The following is a 15000-nucleotide window of genomic DNA, read 5'->3' as shown; positions in this document are numbered from 1 at the left end:
GCCCACGCCTCTGAGTGTGTCGGCTGTGAGTTGATGTGTCTGTGTGTGCCGCTCCAGCGTGCCGTCTCATCCCCTGTCTTGCGTCCACACCCCATACCGCGCCAGTGCCAGTCCGAGCCTGGCTGCTGCTCTCCCCTTCCTATCTACCTCTCTCGCCTTTGCAACGCTGTTTGCGCCGCGGCCAGTCGGGCCGCGGTAGAGCTTGTACCGGTTGCCGGCCGCCGACACCGCCTCCTCCTCGACCCAGCCGGCCGGCAGCAGCCTAGTGGAGATATGGGGAGACATGGAGGAGATATGTGTGGAGGAAGACCGACCATCAGGTAGACCGACCCCTGTGATGGTGCTCCCCGCCCCGAGAGAGGAGATATGGGGAGATATGGGGAGATATGAGTAGCGGCCTGCTCGGGCCCGGCCGCCGTCTTGCGGCGGCGGGCGCAGCGGCGGCAGCGGCGGCGGGCGCGGCGGGCGCGGCGGCGGCGGGCGCAGGGCCGGCTGCGCCGCGCAAGTGTGCCGCGTGCGCCTCCCACGCCTTGACGATCGAGTTGACCGTGGCGCCGCCCGGGCCGCGCCAGCGCTTGTACGAGCTGGCCGCGCCGCCGTCGGGCGCGCGCTTGGAGACCACAACCTCCTCAACCCAGCCAGGCGGGAGAGGCTTGCTCTTCCTCCGGGCCGCGGCGGCAGGCGCTGCATCCGCCGCGGCAGGGGCGGGCGCTGCGGCGGGCGCTGCGGCGGGCGCGGCTCGGGCCGGGCGGCGGCTGTCGGCGGCGGCCGCGGCCCACTCACGGACCACGCTCGGGTCGACGGCGGAGGAGGAGGCGGCGGCGGCGGCGGCGGTGGCGGTTGGCGCTGCTGGTGCGCGCGGAGGCACGTCGTCGAGCCCCTCGGGCACCGGGTCGAGGTCGATGTCCTCAACGTAAGCGCCGGTGATGAGGGCCACGTCATCGAGGGCGCCCTTCTTCGGGGCGGGCGCCTTCCTCTTGCGCTTGGAAGGCATGCCGGCCGGTCGCTTTTCTCAAAAAATAAAAAAAATTATAGGGTTAAGGACTGCAAGCCAGATGTCGCGCCGCGCCACATCGAGCCGGGAAGCTGGCAGTCAATGACCTAGCAACAGGCAATTCCTGACTTCCAAAGTGCAAAGATGGGACTGCTGTGCTGCTACTGCCGCTGTAGCTGCTGCTGCTGCTGCTGCTACTCCTGCTGCCGCTGCTGCTGCTTACTGCTGCTGCTGACAAGAGTTCGCCTCGGTCTCGGTGAGGTCGGCGTGGTCGAAGATGGCCCCCTCGCCCGCCCGCAGCCCCGCCACCGCCGCCGCGCGCAGGGACTGGCGCGCAATGGCACTAACACCAAAAAAGACTTTTACGAGTCGGACTCTAACTCACTCGGAATGGGACTGGCGCGCACTCATGCACTGGCACTAACACAGGTACACCACCCTAGCGACTCCTGCGAGGACGGCGAGGCACTTAGCTCCATGCACTCGACCGCCCTCGCCGCAGGCAAGCTCATTCACAATCTGCTCTGCGCGATGGCTGTTGTGAAGAACGACTGAGATACGCAGCTTCTCTGCAGCCCTAGCCAATTCTAAGAATTGTGTCCGAGACGGTCATCTACTAACTAAGTAAGACAGCAAGGTTGGTTGGTTGGTTGGGGTGTGGGAAAGGAGGGTTCGTCTTGCTTGCATCCACATTTAAGATTAGAGTACAATTACCGCATTACTTCTCGCGATCTCGGCCCGAATGATTAATCGCTCTTTGTGGTAGCCTATCATGGGTCAGTTCGATGAGAGACCATGCCGGTTCGGTGCGTCAATCCTATGTCCTTCCTCCAAGTGTACGGACCTCTTCGCTGTGTTTCGACAGTTCGCCTCGAACCGCGCCAGCGTGTGCGCGCGCCAGTCCCGTGCCCAGTGTCGGAGAAAAACTACCATCGTTTTCTCTCTTCTGAGGAAGCCGTCGCCCGCGCCTTGTCTGTCGCGTGAATCGTGCTGTGCGACCGCCTTTCGTCACGTAAAATTCTCTTATATTGGTGAAGAGACACAAAATATGGCCAGCGACTGGACACCGTATAGGCGGAAAGGGGTTGCCGCACTCCGTTGAGACGTCACACACACACAGGAAGAATCAAAGGACAAAGGACGAAAGGGACAGAAACGACACAGACACACAAACTCACAAGACACGCAGCCAGCTAGGCTGCCACACATCCCGTGAGCGTCCTGCTCTGGCGGCGAGGTGGACGGTGACCAGGGGGGGGGGGGGGGGCAGCCTCTCGGGCGGTCAGAGGGAACAAGAGGGGAGGAGGAGGAGAGCCTGATCCTCATTTTGCTCCTCGGGGCCGGCTGTGCGCTCCGAGCTCGCCCTCAAAGGCTCAATGCTCAAACGAGTGGGGCAGATGGTTCCTTCCTCTCTCCTCCCGCAACCTTCCCTGTCAGAGAGGGGCGGCGGTTGCGCTTGCGGCCGATAAAGAGGGCAACAACCAGCAGCGCTAGCAGCCCGATTCCAAGGAGGGGCGATGCGGCATCGCCGACGGGAGACGGCAGCTTGGCCAGCACGGAGCTGTCGTCGCTGGGCGCCTCGACAACCTTTCGGGCAGTCACGCACTCCGGCACTCGCTGCTTTGTGTTGTGACAAGGCCGTGATGCTCGCTCTCCTCCACTTGGCGACCGCCGGTCTCACGCTTCGCGACGCTGAGGCCGCGGGCAAAGCCGGCGATTTCGGCCCGCTCGTCGAACTCATCAGGACGGAGCCCGGCTACCAAGAGCGGGCTGCGTTTGCGCTCGGCGAACTCGCTCGCTCTGGCAACGCACGGGACGGGATAGTCATGGCCGGTGCGCTGGAGCCGCTGGTGAAGCTTCTCAAGACTGGCAGCGACGGAAAGAAGGAGAATGCGGCCCTGGCAATCTGGCTCCTCGCCAACAATCACGCCGGCAACCAGGAGAAGATAGGAGAGCTCGGTGCAATCGCGCCGCTGGTGGAGATGGTGAGGAACGGGGACGCGCCGAGCCAGCAGAAGGCGTCGGGCGCGCTCAAGAGCCTTGCCGTGCTCTTGCCGAACAAGCGCAGGATCGTCGAGGCTGGCGGTGTCGGCCCTCTCGGGCAGCTGGCGCTCGCCGGCGGCGAGTCCGCATGGGACGCGATGGCGAAGCTGATCGGCGACGACGACGACAACCGCAAGCTTGCGACCGAGATTGGGATCATGCCGCTCCTCGCCGCGGCGGAGGCCGAGACGGTTGAGGCTGTGGCCCTTGCCGCCGCATGGTGCCGCGAAAACCGCATCCGCACAGTGGCCGACATCGGGCGGCACGGCCTGGCCGGCTCGCTCCTCGAGGCGTTGCCCCTCGAGCCCGCAAAGCTGTCGAAGCTGTCGAAGGCGCTCTCGAAGGGCATTGGGGACGAGACGTGTGAGCTCTAGGCGATGCAGCGCGGACACATACACACACTTTGTTCCTCTGCCGTGGGCGCCCTGGCGGCAAAGGCCGCTTGTACAGACTGCACACCTTTGAGACTCTTTTGTGTCGACTCGCCTCGCCATGTAATCAGTATGTGTAGGGACGATGTCCCGAAAAGCACACACACTTGCGTTGACGGTGACACCTTGCCTGCGGGAAACGGCGATATTCGGGCGCGCACCGCTATACTTTGACGTCACCGCGCGAAGCAGCACTCGGGCGCCGACACGCTAGTGTGCCCTGGTGGTGCCCTTCATCGCTCGCCGGATCTCGGCCCTCGTGTCCTCCACGATGCCGCGCGAGTAGCTGGAGCAGCGGGCCGAGGGTTCACAGTAAAGAGAGAGGAGGGCGGCGGCGCAGAGGGACGCGGGAGATGGGCGGGAGAGAGCCGCGGCTTGCGCGAGCGAGTTAGGCGATACACGGCATTGAGAGAGCGAACGTATAGAAGCAGCGGGGGCAGGGAGCACACCGAAACGTCGGGTGGCACTTCATGAGCTCCTCCAGGCTCGCCTTCTCCATGGCAACGTACTCGGAGAAGCTGATCTCGGCCGCGTCCATCGAAGCCCCGTCCGTGTCGTGGCTCATGAACTCCTTCACCTTCGCATCCACCTCCGCCGGGCTGTACCGGCGGTACAGAATCTGCGTGCACTCGTCGGCGTCAATGGTGCCCGACCCATCCTTGTCGTGCATCATAAACTCAATCATCGTGAAGAGCTTTCTCGGCTCCCACCCCGACTTGTCGGCACGTACCCGCTGGTACCTACACACCACAGGAGTGCTAGCTAGGTACTCGACGGCAGCGCCAGCGACGAGAGGGCCGGAGACTGTGCAGAGGCACATGAGCTTGAACTCGCTCCATTCCAGGGCTCCATCCGCATCCTCGTCCACCTGCGTTTGGGGGCGGGGCGCACAAGCGATCGATGGCGGGACGGGGAGTGCGGCTGCGCCAGCGTTGCGACCGCCGGCGCGCCTCCCACATCATGTCGGCCACCTCCTTTTTGCTGCACTTGTAGCCGAGCCGCCGGATGGTGTCGTGCATCTCGTCGACGTCGACCTTCTTGTCGTTATTCTTGTCGATGCCGTCAAACACACGCTGCAGCCCCTCTAGCTCCTGCGACTGGTTGTACAGCGCGCGCGTCGAGGCGGCCTCGCTCGACTGGCCTGGCATCGGCGCGACCAGAGCGGCGCACGCAGCGGCGACCGTCGCCGCCGTAACCGTCAAGTTGCAACTTCACACAAACTTCACACTCGGCTCCGGGCATGAGTGAGTGGCAGCGCCCCGCGCCCTGCGATCGCTCGCCGTTTGGCACTGTAGTGAGAGCAGCGTGCGGGGTGTGGCAGCGCAGCGCGCGCCGTGTACCGATTCGCGACGCCGTTGAAGTCGCATACCCCACAAGCCCGTGAGCAGCTCTACAGCGCTCCACATTTCTAAGAGACTTCGACATATGGATATCGCCCGCACACGTCCGTGTCCCGAATCCAGCAGCGTTGTTGTGCGCGGCGGTAATGGCGTCCGCCGCCCGCAAGCGCGCCCGCACCGGCGGCGGCGGTGACGGGGACGAGCCCGTGCCGGTCGCGGATGGTTTCGAGGCGCCCATCTTTGGCGCGCGCGTCGTCGGACAGGTCACCACGCTGGCGCTCGAGGGCGAGGACGGCCCTCTATCGCTCGGTCCGGTTGGCGTCGCGAGCGACCACGCGGGCGCCTGGTACGTCTCGACGAAGGACTCGCTGCTGCACGTCTCGGCGGCCGGGCGCGTGCGCCGCGTGGCAGCCTTGCCGGCAAGCAACTACTACACTGCTGCCAGCCCAGACGGGAGCGCGGCGTTTGTGGCGGACTACAGCAGCCACAAGATCCGGCGGGTGGAGGTGGCGACGGGCGCGGTGACGACGCTCGCGGGCAGCGGCAGCATGGGCGACGCGGATGGCGTCGGCGACGCGGCGCAGTTCGATAACCCAGCCGGCATCGCCATCAGCCCAGACAGCACTGCACTGTTTGTGGCGGACGAGAACAACAACAAGATCCGGCGGGTGGAGGTGGCGACTGGCTCTGTGACGACGATCGCGGGCAGCGGCCAGGTAGGCGGCGCGGATGGCGTGGGCGACGCGGCGCAGTTCAACAGCCCAGCCGGCCTCGCCATCAGCCCGGACGCGAGCGCGCTGTTTGTGACGGACTTCCACAACCACAAGATCCGGCGGGTTGAGGTGGCGACTGGCGCGGTGACGACGATCGCGGGCAGCGGCGAGGATGGCGACGCGGATGGCGTGGGCGACACGGCGGAGTTCTGCTCCCCAACTGGCATCGCCATCAGCCCAGACGGCGGCGCGCTGTTTGTGGCGGACCACGGCAACCGCAAGATCCGGCGGGTTGAGGTGGCGACAGGCGAGGTGACGACGGTCGCGGGCAGTGGCACGGAGGGCAGCGCTGACGGCGTGGGCGACGCGGCGGAGTTCGACTGCCCAACTGAAGTCGCCATCAGCCCCGACGGCAGCACGCTGTTGGTCAGTTCGAGCGGTGGCTTCCGCCAGGGCTGCGTGGCTGCGCCTCCTCCGCCTCCCTCCTTTGCCCCGATAGTCGTTCCGCCTTCGACCCTTGGAGCTGATTTCGCAACGACACGGGGCGACGCCACCCTCCCGCAGGGCATGGTCACCTTCCTGGTCGGCGACGACAAGGAGCACATCGAGCATGTGAGCAAGAACAACCTCTGCGCCCGGTCCCCGGTCTTTCGGACCATGTTTGGCATCGGCATGAAGGAGCGCGACGCCGCCGAGGTCACGGTGTCCCACACCGACCTCGCCAGCTTCACCGCCCTCGTCGACTACCTCCTCTCCGACAAGTTCGACCTCGGCGACGAGGAGGGCAGGGCGCAGCGCGCGCTCGACCTGCGGGAGCTGGCGCAGATGTACCAGGTGCCGCGCCTCGAGCTGCTCTGCGCGCAGGCGCTGCAGGAGAGCGTCGCGCCGGCGACCGCCGTGCCGCTGCTCGAGGCGGCGCACACGCTGGGCGACGGGCGGCTCCTTGCGCAGTGCCGCCGCTACGTGGCCGACCACGCCGCCGAGGTGCGGGCGAGCGGCGGCGTGGAGCAGCTGCGCGACTTTGGCGTGGCCAAGGGGCTGCTCGGCGACGCGCTCGACCAGGTGGCGGAGCTGAAGGGGACGGTGGCGGCGCGCGACGTGGAGCTCGAGAAGGTCCGGGCGGAGCGGGCATGAGTGAGGGGCAGCGCCCCGCGCCCTGTGATCGCTCGCCGCTTCCGTTTGGCACCCGTGATAGCAGTGTGTGACAGCTGACAGCCCAGCGCAGCGCGCCGTGTACAGGGCGAGCGCGATCCTCTGCGACACCGTTGATGTCCCGGGTGCGTATAAGTACGTGAGTAAGCGTAGGCGCTCTCTTCTCTTCACTGCATGTTTTGGCATCACGGGTCCAGAGGTGTACATTATATAAAAGCCGTACCCTATACTCTGGCTCTGGAGCGACTGGTGTGGAGGGTTGCCTCTATCTCAGCGCGTCTTTCACGAGTCCAATTAAAAGCAGTACTGGCTCTCTGGACTGGTGGAGGGTTGCGCCTCTCACGCGTCTCACGCCCAACTCAAGTACTCTGCGCCGACGTTGGTCGCCTGCAGCGGCACATCCAGCACGCCAAACTCGCCCGCCTCGATGCAGATGCTCAGCCCGAACCCGAGCGACGTGATCGCCAGCGACGGCGCCAGATGCTGCGAATTGTCCACCGCCGGCGTTGGCGGCGTCGAGCGGAGTCCGAGCCACAGCGGGCTCGCCTGTTCATGGGACGTGTCGTGGACGCGTCATGGGCGTGTGCTAGGTGCCAACTGCTCGGAGTACAACGCTGAGAACAAAGACCTGTGCTCCGCTTCTAGGCCTCGAGATCTGGGGAGGTATGGGGAGGTATGGGGAGATTGTTGTTCCGCATTTGGCTGTACTCGCCCGCAGCGTGAGCGGCGCGGAGAGGATGGAGAAGTCGATCTCCTGCGTCGTTGTGACCCAACCGATTAGGAATACATCACTCAATGAGGTAGAGAAGGCAGATCTCCGGCGTCGCCGTGACCAGTATGAACCAATTAGTATGAACCAATTCGCGATGACTCACTTCCATTAGGATGACGACCCTGCGTCATCATCGTGAGCTATGGGGAGATATGGGGAGATCGATGTGTGACGAACCTGCGTCATCATCGTGACCCAGTGCGGCGTCGCGCGACGACCGCTCTCGTCTGGCGGCCCGACACCCGCCTGGCGAGGGAATCGAATCTTGAGACCTCATGCACAGGGCCGCTCTCAGGGCCGCTCTCGTCTGGCGGCCCGACTCCCCACCTCGATCCGCGTCCCTCGCGACGTCGCCCTGAAGTCGCGCGGCGCTCGCATGGCCGCGTGCGCGTGCTCCGCCCCCCCCGGCCGCAGGTCCTCCTTGTGGAGGGTGAAGGCGAGGAAGTGCGCCACCGCGTGGCGGGCCGAGTCGTGCAGGAGGATCTGCACCTCCAGCCCCTCCCTCCCTCTCGCACCTGGCAACAGAAGAGCGAACGCTGCGAGGGAGCGGGTGGGAAGAGGATCGGCAACTTGCCCGCTGCGCCTGCGCCGCCCTCCCCGCTGCCCTCCCCACCGCCCTCCCCGCCAGCGGCAGGATCCTACTCTCCAAGATCACGCGAGATCACGCGAGATCGCCCCCAGATCAGACCGAGGGGAGCCTCCAGCCCCCGGGCCACCTCCTCCTCGTTGCCGTCGCTCTCCCCCTCCCCGTCGCTGTTCGGCACCGGGTTCGGTAGGACGTCGAGGTCACCACCGCCCTCCTCGCCGCCGCCAGGCGCCTGTTCACACCCGCCGTCAAGCCGTGAAGAGGACAAACCTCGCGCATGCGCCGCCCCTCCTCGCCGCGCAGGCAGGCACCCCTCCCAACACCGTCGCGTGCCAGCTCTGCGGGAGGGCGACGCCCTGTCGAAGAGGAGGCAGTTCGAGCTCGAGTGCGTTGCGCACCTGCCGGTTCAAACGACGAGACCTCACTCACCCGAAACGACCGACAGAGTCGCTCCGAGCGGCCGTTGCGCACCGTGGCGTTTGGCTGGTTCGGCAGCCCCACGTCGCGCACCACGCGCCGCACCTGACAAAGACAACTCGCATCGTTGAGTCAGCAGAGACGAGATGAGTTCCAACGAAGACCACCGCGCCGCGCCGTCGCTGCGCGCGAAAAGGCGACGGCGTCTTGGCCCTGGAAGCGGCCCTGGAGCAGGAAGGTGAGATGCCGCAGCGGGTCCTATGCAGCCGAGATCACCCGAGATCGCCCGAGATCGCCCGAGATGAGCGGCAGGAAGGTCAAGAGCGGCGGCGGCGCCTCGGCCTCCTGGCTGCCTATGGGGAAGGTTCCGAGAAGGTGCGTGCAAGGTTCCGAGAAGCGGCTCCAATGCCCTCAGCCTCTCTGGCTGCCCAGCCCGTCGCGGACGAGCGTCCAGTAGCGCCGCTGCCAGTCGACTCCGGCGCTCGAGAGGCCAGCTAGCCCCGGCCAGCGCCTAGTACGACCGAGCACGGAAGCGGGTAGGTGGGCGTGGTTGTCCGCTCCTCTCGCCTTTGGCCGCCCGGGACTGCGGTGCGCCTCAGGACGAGCCCGCGCCAGAGAGCGCTGTCGTCGGAGGAGCAGGCCGCGGCCCAGGCACGAGACACGCAGGCCGCATTCCGAAGGCACTCTGCCGGGAGGGCGCTGAGCAGCGGGACGAGGACGGCCAGCTCCGCATCGTCGAGCCGACTGCTGCGGTCGCTGAGCTGCGTCGCACTCTTCGCGTCCGCCGAGCTGCCGCGACTCTGGCGCAGTCGCGCGATGATCCGTGCGATGGCGACGAGCGGCCTCGCCTCCTCGGTGATGAGGCCGCCGAAAGCAGCCAGAACTGCAAGGAGCAGCACGGCGAGGATTGCCCGCGGCGACTCGAGGGCCGTGGCCGGCGGCGGCGGAGGAGGAGGCGATTGGCGCCGGAGGAAGTGAAAGAGCCACGCTGGCTTGGGCATCAAGAGCAGCATGGCCCGCGGCGGCTTCCGCGCCACGAATTCTTTTTGCAAAAAGACGGACCGCACCGACTCTAATTCGATGGCGCTGCTGGCAGTGCTGGGGTACGTAGCCGATGGCGCTGCTGGCATGGGGTACGTAGGTCCCGTAGCGGCTAGAGGCGGGGAGTGCGCGGGACTGCGCCCCGAGACTGCGGTGCGCCGTCGGGGGCTGCGGAGGCGGAGGTTGGCCAAAGATGACCACCGGGACATCTGACGCACATGATCGCATTTTTCGAGGGCTGGAGTCGGGACACGGGCTCGCAGGGTGCGTAGACAAATCAAAACGGTGCGCGGGAGCGCGCTCCCTGTACTCGGCGCGCTGCGCTGTCACACTGCTCCGGTACTCGATCGGGCGCTCTCAGCTCTCCGCGACGCGGAGCGCGCGCATCGCGCCCTTGAGCTCCGCCACCTGGTCGAGCGCGTCGCCGAGCAGCCCCTTGGCCACGCCAAAGTCGCGCAGCTGCTCCACGCCGCCGCTCGCCCGCACCTCGGCGGCGTGGTCGGCCACGAAGCGGCGGCACTGCGCGAGGAGCCGCCCGTCGCCCGTCGCGTGCGCCGCCTCGAGCAGCGGCACGGCGGTCGCCGGCGCGACGCTCTCCTGCAGCGCCTGCGCGCAGAGCAGCTCGAGGCGCGGCACCTGGTACATCTGCGCCAGCTCCCGCAGGTCGAGCGCGCGCTGCGCCCTGCCCTCCTCCTCGCCGAGGTCGAACTTGTCGGAGAGGAGGTAGTCGACGAGGGCGGTGAAGCTGGCGAGGTTGGTGTGGGACACCGTGACCTCGGCGGCGTCGCGCTCCTTCATGCCGATGCCAAACATGGTCCGAAAGACCGGGGACCGGGCGCAAAGGTTGTTCTTGCTCACGTGCTCGACGCGCTCCTCGTTGTCGCCGACCAGGAAGGTGACTTTCCCCTCTGGGAGGGACGCGTCGCCCCGCGTCGTTGCGAGGTCGGCTCCAAGGGTCGAAGGCGGAACGACGATCGGGGCAAAGGAGGGAGGCGGAGGAGGCGCTGCCACGCAGACCTGGCGGAGGCCACCGCTCGCACTGACCAACAGCGTGCCGTCGGGGCTCAGGGCGACTTCAGTTGGGCAGTCGAACTCCGCCGCGTCGCCCACGCCATCCGCGCTGCCCCTGGTGCCACTGCCCGCGACCGTCGTCACCTCTCCCGTCGCCACCTCAACCCGCCGGATCTTGTGGTTGCCGTAGTCCGCCACAAACAGCGCGCCGCCGTCTGGGCTGATGGCGATGCCAATTGGGCAGCAGAACTGCGCCGCGTCGCCCACGCCATCCGCGCCGCCAGCCCCGCCGCCTCCAGCGAGCGTGGTCACAGCGCCAGTCGCCACCTCAACCCGCCGGATCTTGTGGTTCTCATAGTCCGCCACAAACAGCGCGCTGCCGTCTGGGCTGATGGAGATGCCATTTGGGTAGCTGAACTGCGCCGCGTCGCCCACGCCATCCGCGTCGCCATCCGCGCCGCTGCCCGCGAGCGTGGTCACCTCTCCCGTCGCCACCTCCACCCGCCGGATCTTGTGGTCGACGAAGTCCGCCACAAACAGCGCGCTGCCGTCCGGGCTAACGGTGCTTCCGGCTGGGTAGAAGAACTCCGCCGCGTCGCCCACGCCGTCGGCGCTGCCATTTATGCCACTGCCCGCGAGCGTGGCCACCTCGCCAGTCGCCACCTCCACCCGCCGGATCTTGTGGTTGCTGTAGTCCGCCACAAACACCGCGCTCCCGTCTGGGCTGGCAGCAGCGCTGTAGCCTTCGTCACTTGCCGGCAAGGCTGCCACGCGGCGCACGCGCCCGGCCGCCGAGACGTGCAGCAGCGAGTCCTTGGTCGAGACGTACCAGGCGCCCGCGTGGTCGCTCGCGACGCAAACCGGACCGAGCGATAGAGGGCCGTCCTCGCCCTCGAGCGCCAGCGTGGTGACCTGTCCGAGGACGCGCGCGCCAAAGATGGGCGCCTCGAAGCCGCCCGCGACCGGCACGGGCTTCTCGTCCGCCTCGGCGCCGCTGGTGCGGGCGCGCTTGCCTGCGGAGGACGCCATTGCCGCGCGCAACTACGCTGCTGGATTCGGGACACGGGCGTGTGGGGTAGACGCGATTACGGACGCCATTGCACGCGCTTCGCGGCAACGGGGGGGGTGGGGGGGGTAGCTGAGGGATGGATTCGGGACACGGGCTGGGGTGTCAAAAAGTGGAATGAAGAAGAGAGTGCGACTACTGACGTACGAACGTACGAACGTACCGGGAAATCAAAACGGTGTCGCAGGAGCGCGCTCCCTGTACACGGCGGCGCTGCGCTGTCACACACTGCTGTCACTTGTGCCAAGCGGCGAGCGAGCAGGGCGTGGGACGCTGCCCCTCGCTCATGCCCGCTCCGCCCGGACCTTCTCGAGCTCCGCGTCGCGCGCCGCCACCGTCCCCTTGAGCTCCGCCACCTGGTCGAGCGCGTCGCCGAGCAGCCCCTTGGCCACGCCAAAGTCGCGCAGCTGCTCCACGCCGCCGCTCGCCCGCACCTCGGCGGCGTGGTCGGCCACGTAGCGGCGGCACTGCGCGAGGAGCCGCCCGTCGCCCATCGTGTGCGCCGCCTCGAGCAGCGGCACGGCGGTCGCCGGCGCGACGCTCTCCTGCAGCGCCTGCGCGCATAGCAGCTCGAGGCGCGGCACCTGGTACATCTGCGCCAGCTCCCGCAGGTCGAGCGCGCGCTGCGCCCTGCCCTCCTCCTCGCCGAGGTCGAACTTGTCGGAGAGGAGGTAGTCCACGAGGGCGGTGAAGCTGGCGAGGTCGGTGTGAGCCACCGTGACCTCGGCGGCGTCGCGCTCCTTCATCCCGATGCCAAACATGGTCCGAAAGACCGGGGACCGGGCGCAGAGGTTGTTCTTGCTCACATGCTCGATGTGCTCCTTGTCGTCGCCGACCAGGAAGGTGACCATGCCCTGCGGGAGGGAGGCGTCGCCCCGTGTCTTTGCGAAGTCAGCCAGGATTGTGGAAGGCGGAACGACGATCGGGGCAAAGGAGGGAGGCGGAGGAGGCGCCGCCGCGCAGACCTGGCGGAGGCCACCGTTGGAACTGACCAACAGCGTGCTGCCGTCGGGGCTGATGGCGACTTCATCTGGGTGAGTGAACTCCGCCGCGTCGCCCACGCCGTCAGCGCTGCCACTGGTGCCACTGCCCGCGATCGTTGTCACCTCGCCTGTCGCCACCTCAACCCGCCGGATCTTGTGGTTGCCGTAGTCCGCCACAAACAGCGCGCCGCCGTCTGGGCTGATGGCGATGCCACTTGGGTTGTAGAACTGCGCCGCGTCGCCCACGCCGTCAGCGCTTCCCATGGTGCCGCCGCCCGCGAGCGTGGTCACAGCGCCCGTCGCCACCTCCACCCGCCGGAGCTTGTGGTTGTGGAAGTGCGTCACAAACAGCGCGCCGCCGTCTGGGCTGATGGCGACTCCGTAGGGGTGGTAGAACTGCGCCGCGTCGCCCATGCCATCAGCGTCGCCAGCCCCGCCGCCTCCAGCGAGCGTGGTCACCGCGCCCGTCGCCACCTCAACCCGCCGGATCTTGTCGTTGTCGAGGTCCGTCACAAACAGCGCGCCGTCTGGGCTGATAGCGATGCCAGTTGGGCTGTAGAACTCCGCCGCGTCGCCAACACCATCCGCGTCGCCAAACTCGCCGCTGCCCGCGAGCGTTGTCACCTCTCCCGTCGCCACCTCCACCCGCCGGATCTTGTGGTTGCTGTAGTCCGCCACAAACACCGCGCTCCCGTCTGGGCTGGCAGCAGCGCTGTAGCCTTCGTCACTTGCCGGCAAGGCTGCCACGCGGCGCACGCGCCCGGCCGCCGAGACGTGCAGCAGCGAGTCCTTCGTCGCGACATACCAGGCGCCCGCGTGGTCGCTCGCGACGCAAACCGGACCGAGCGATAGAGGGCCGTCCTCGCCCTCGAGCGCCAGCGTGGTGACCTGTCCGACGATGCGCGCGCCAAAGATGGGCGCCTCGAAGCCATCCGCGACCGGTACGGGCTCCTCGTCCTCCTCGCCGCCCTCGCCGGTGCGGGCGCGCTTGCGGGCGGAAAACGCCATTGCCGCGCGCAACTACGCTGCTGGATTCGGGACACGGGCTTGTGGGGTAGACGCCTCAATTGCTAGAGGCGGACGGCGGCGCGGCGCGCTTGCTGACTCGGGACGCCATTACCCGCCCGACCAGGCTGGATTCGAAAAAGAAACAAAGAAACAAATAAACCTGATACGCCATGAGCCCATGTCAAGACCCGGAACCTGGCCCTGCGGTTCTCCTGTGGATGGGGCTGGATTCGGGACAAGGGCTTGCGCTTGGGCTGGGTCGGAAACCTCTTCGCGCGATTTTTGTGTCCGCAAAATCATGTGCAGGGAGCGTGACCGTGAGATTCTCAGTTTTGTTTGAGCGCTTTCAAACGGCGCCTCACGCCAGACAGCAACCGCCCCACAACACCACGCCCGCGAGGCACCTCCGGCTCGGCCGCCTCGGCCGCAGCGGGCGGCCGCGGCTTCTGCAGCACGAGCAAGGTCCGCTCCCGCACACCGCCGAGCAGTAGCTTCGAGACGAGGCCATACCTAGGGGGGGTCTCGGGGCGAGCACGGGTGAGCTCGGAGCGATGTCGCGACCTGAAGAAGGAGCGGAGGGGCGAGGCCCGCACCTCGACGGCGTGGTGGACGCGCGCTCCCTGCCGACCACCTGTTCACGGCTGGACGCGTGAAGAGAGTCCGTTCCCAGCGGTGCTGGCGCGCCTCTGCGGCTGCCACCTCGTAGCCGAGCCCGCGGTAGAGCTGGAGGGCGGGCCCGTTGAGCTCGTCCACCTATAGCGAGAGCACGCTCTGTTCACACCTGCAGCCTGTTCGCACCTGCAGTCTGTCACACCTGCAGCGAGAGCACGCTCTCGCCTGCATCCCACACTGTGAATACGTGCTATGAACAGTCTCTCTTCACACCTGCAGCGAGAGCACGCTCTCGCCTGCCTCCCACACGATCGCCTCGACACGCGACATCAGCGTCCGCCCGACCCCGGAGCGGCGCGCCGACGGGGCAGTCGCGAGCGCGGACACATACGACTCCAGCGGCAGACTCGCAGACCAGAATCGGAGCTGCGGGACGTACCACGTGGCGGGCGTGGGGACGTGTCGTGGGCGTGTCGTGGGCGTGTCGTGTGCGTGTCGTGGGCGTGTCGTGGGCGTGTCGCGGGCGTGTCGTGGGCGTGTCGTGGGCGTGTCGTGGGCGTGTCGCGGGCGTGTCGTGGGCGTGTCGTGGGCGTGTCGTGGGCGTGTCGTGGGCGTGTCGTGGGCGTGTCGTGGACGCGTGCCTGCTTGCCGCTCAGAAAATCAGGCGTGAAAGCCTCGACGGAGCCGACGACGGCGCCTGCTCACCGCGCGAGCCGTGAAGAGACGCCGTTCACAGTGACTGCCTCGACGGATCCGCCGACGGGCGACCCTCGCGCTCCGCCACAAGCAGCAGCGACGCGCCGCGCCGCTCGGCGAGTCCGGCCGCTGTCT

At 67.1% G+C, this 15000-nt stretch overlaps 5 protein-coding genes across 5 annotated transcripts; 1 reads left to right on the top strand and 4 right to left on the bottom strand.

Annotated features, from left to right (window-relative positions):
• Window positions 1-3678: 3678 nt before the first annotated feature.
• EMIHUDRAFT_101867 (hypothetical protein) lies at window positions 3679-4616 on the bottom strand (the record flags this gene model as incomplete). The annotated part of the gene is made up of 4 exons (XM_005772905.1): window positions 3679-3754; window positions 3918-4208; window positions 4287-4336; window positions 4440-4616. The coding sequence occupies 4 exons, from the start codon at window positions 4614-4616 to the stop codon at window positions 3679-3681; spliced, it is 594 nt and encodes a 197-aa protein (XP_005772962.1).
• Window positions 4617-5635: 1019 nt separating this feature from the next.
• Window positions 5636-6604, top strand: EMIHUDRAFT_355105 (hypothetical protein; the record flags this gene model as incomplete). Its single annotated transcript, XM_005772904.1, has 1 exon — window positions 5636-6604. A coding segment is annotated over one exon (969 nt), but the record flags the coding sequence as incomplete, so codon positions are not given.
• A 3171-nt stretch (window positions 6605-9775) lies between these two features.
• On the bottom strand, window positions 9776-10146 carry EMIHUDRAFT_355103 (hypothetical protein). The gene has a single exon (XM_005772903.1). The coding sequence runs from the start codon at window positions 10132-10134 to the stop codon at window positions 9847-9849; it is 288 nt and encodes a 95-aa protein (XP_005772960.1). The 5' UTR covers window positions 10135-10146; the 3' UTR covers window positions 9776-9846.
• Window positions 10147-10662: 516 nt separating this feature from the next.
• Window positions 10663-13557, bottom strand: EMIHUDRAFT_65371 (hypothetical protein; the record flags this gene model as incomplete). Its single annotated transcript, XM_005772902.1, has 2 exons — window positions 10663-10995; window positions 12688-13557. Coding segments are annotated over 2 exons (1203 nt in total), but the record flags the coding sequence as incomplete, so codon positions are not given.
• A 326-nt stretch (window positions 13558-13883) lies between these two features.
• Window positions 13884-14499, bottom strand: EMIHUDRAFT_208429 (hypothetical protein; the record flags this gene model as incomplete). The annotated part of the gene is made up of 4 exons (XM_005772901.1): window positions 13884-14067; window positions 14151-14188; window positions 14257-14310; window positions 14443-14499. 4 exons carry the CDS (start codon window positions 14497-14499, stop codon window positions 13884-13886), a joined length of 333 nt encoding a protein of 110 aa, XP_005772958.1.
• Window positions 14500-15000: the final 501 nt, after the last annotated feature.

This window comes from Emiliania huxleyi (assembly GCF_000372725.1).
Source record: "Emiliania huxleyi CCMP1516 unplaced genomic scaffold EMIHUscaffold_35, whole genome shotgun sequence".
In the NCBI taxonomy this organism is placed as follows: Eukaryota; Haptophyta; order Isochrysidales; family Noelaerhabdaceae; genus Emiliania; species Emiliania huxleyi.
This window is presented reverse-complemented; position numbering and strand designations above follow the sequence as displayed.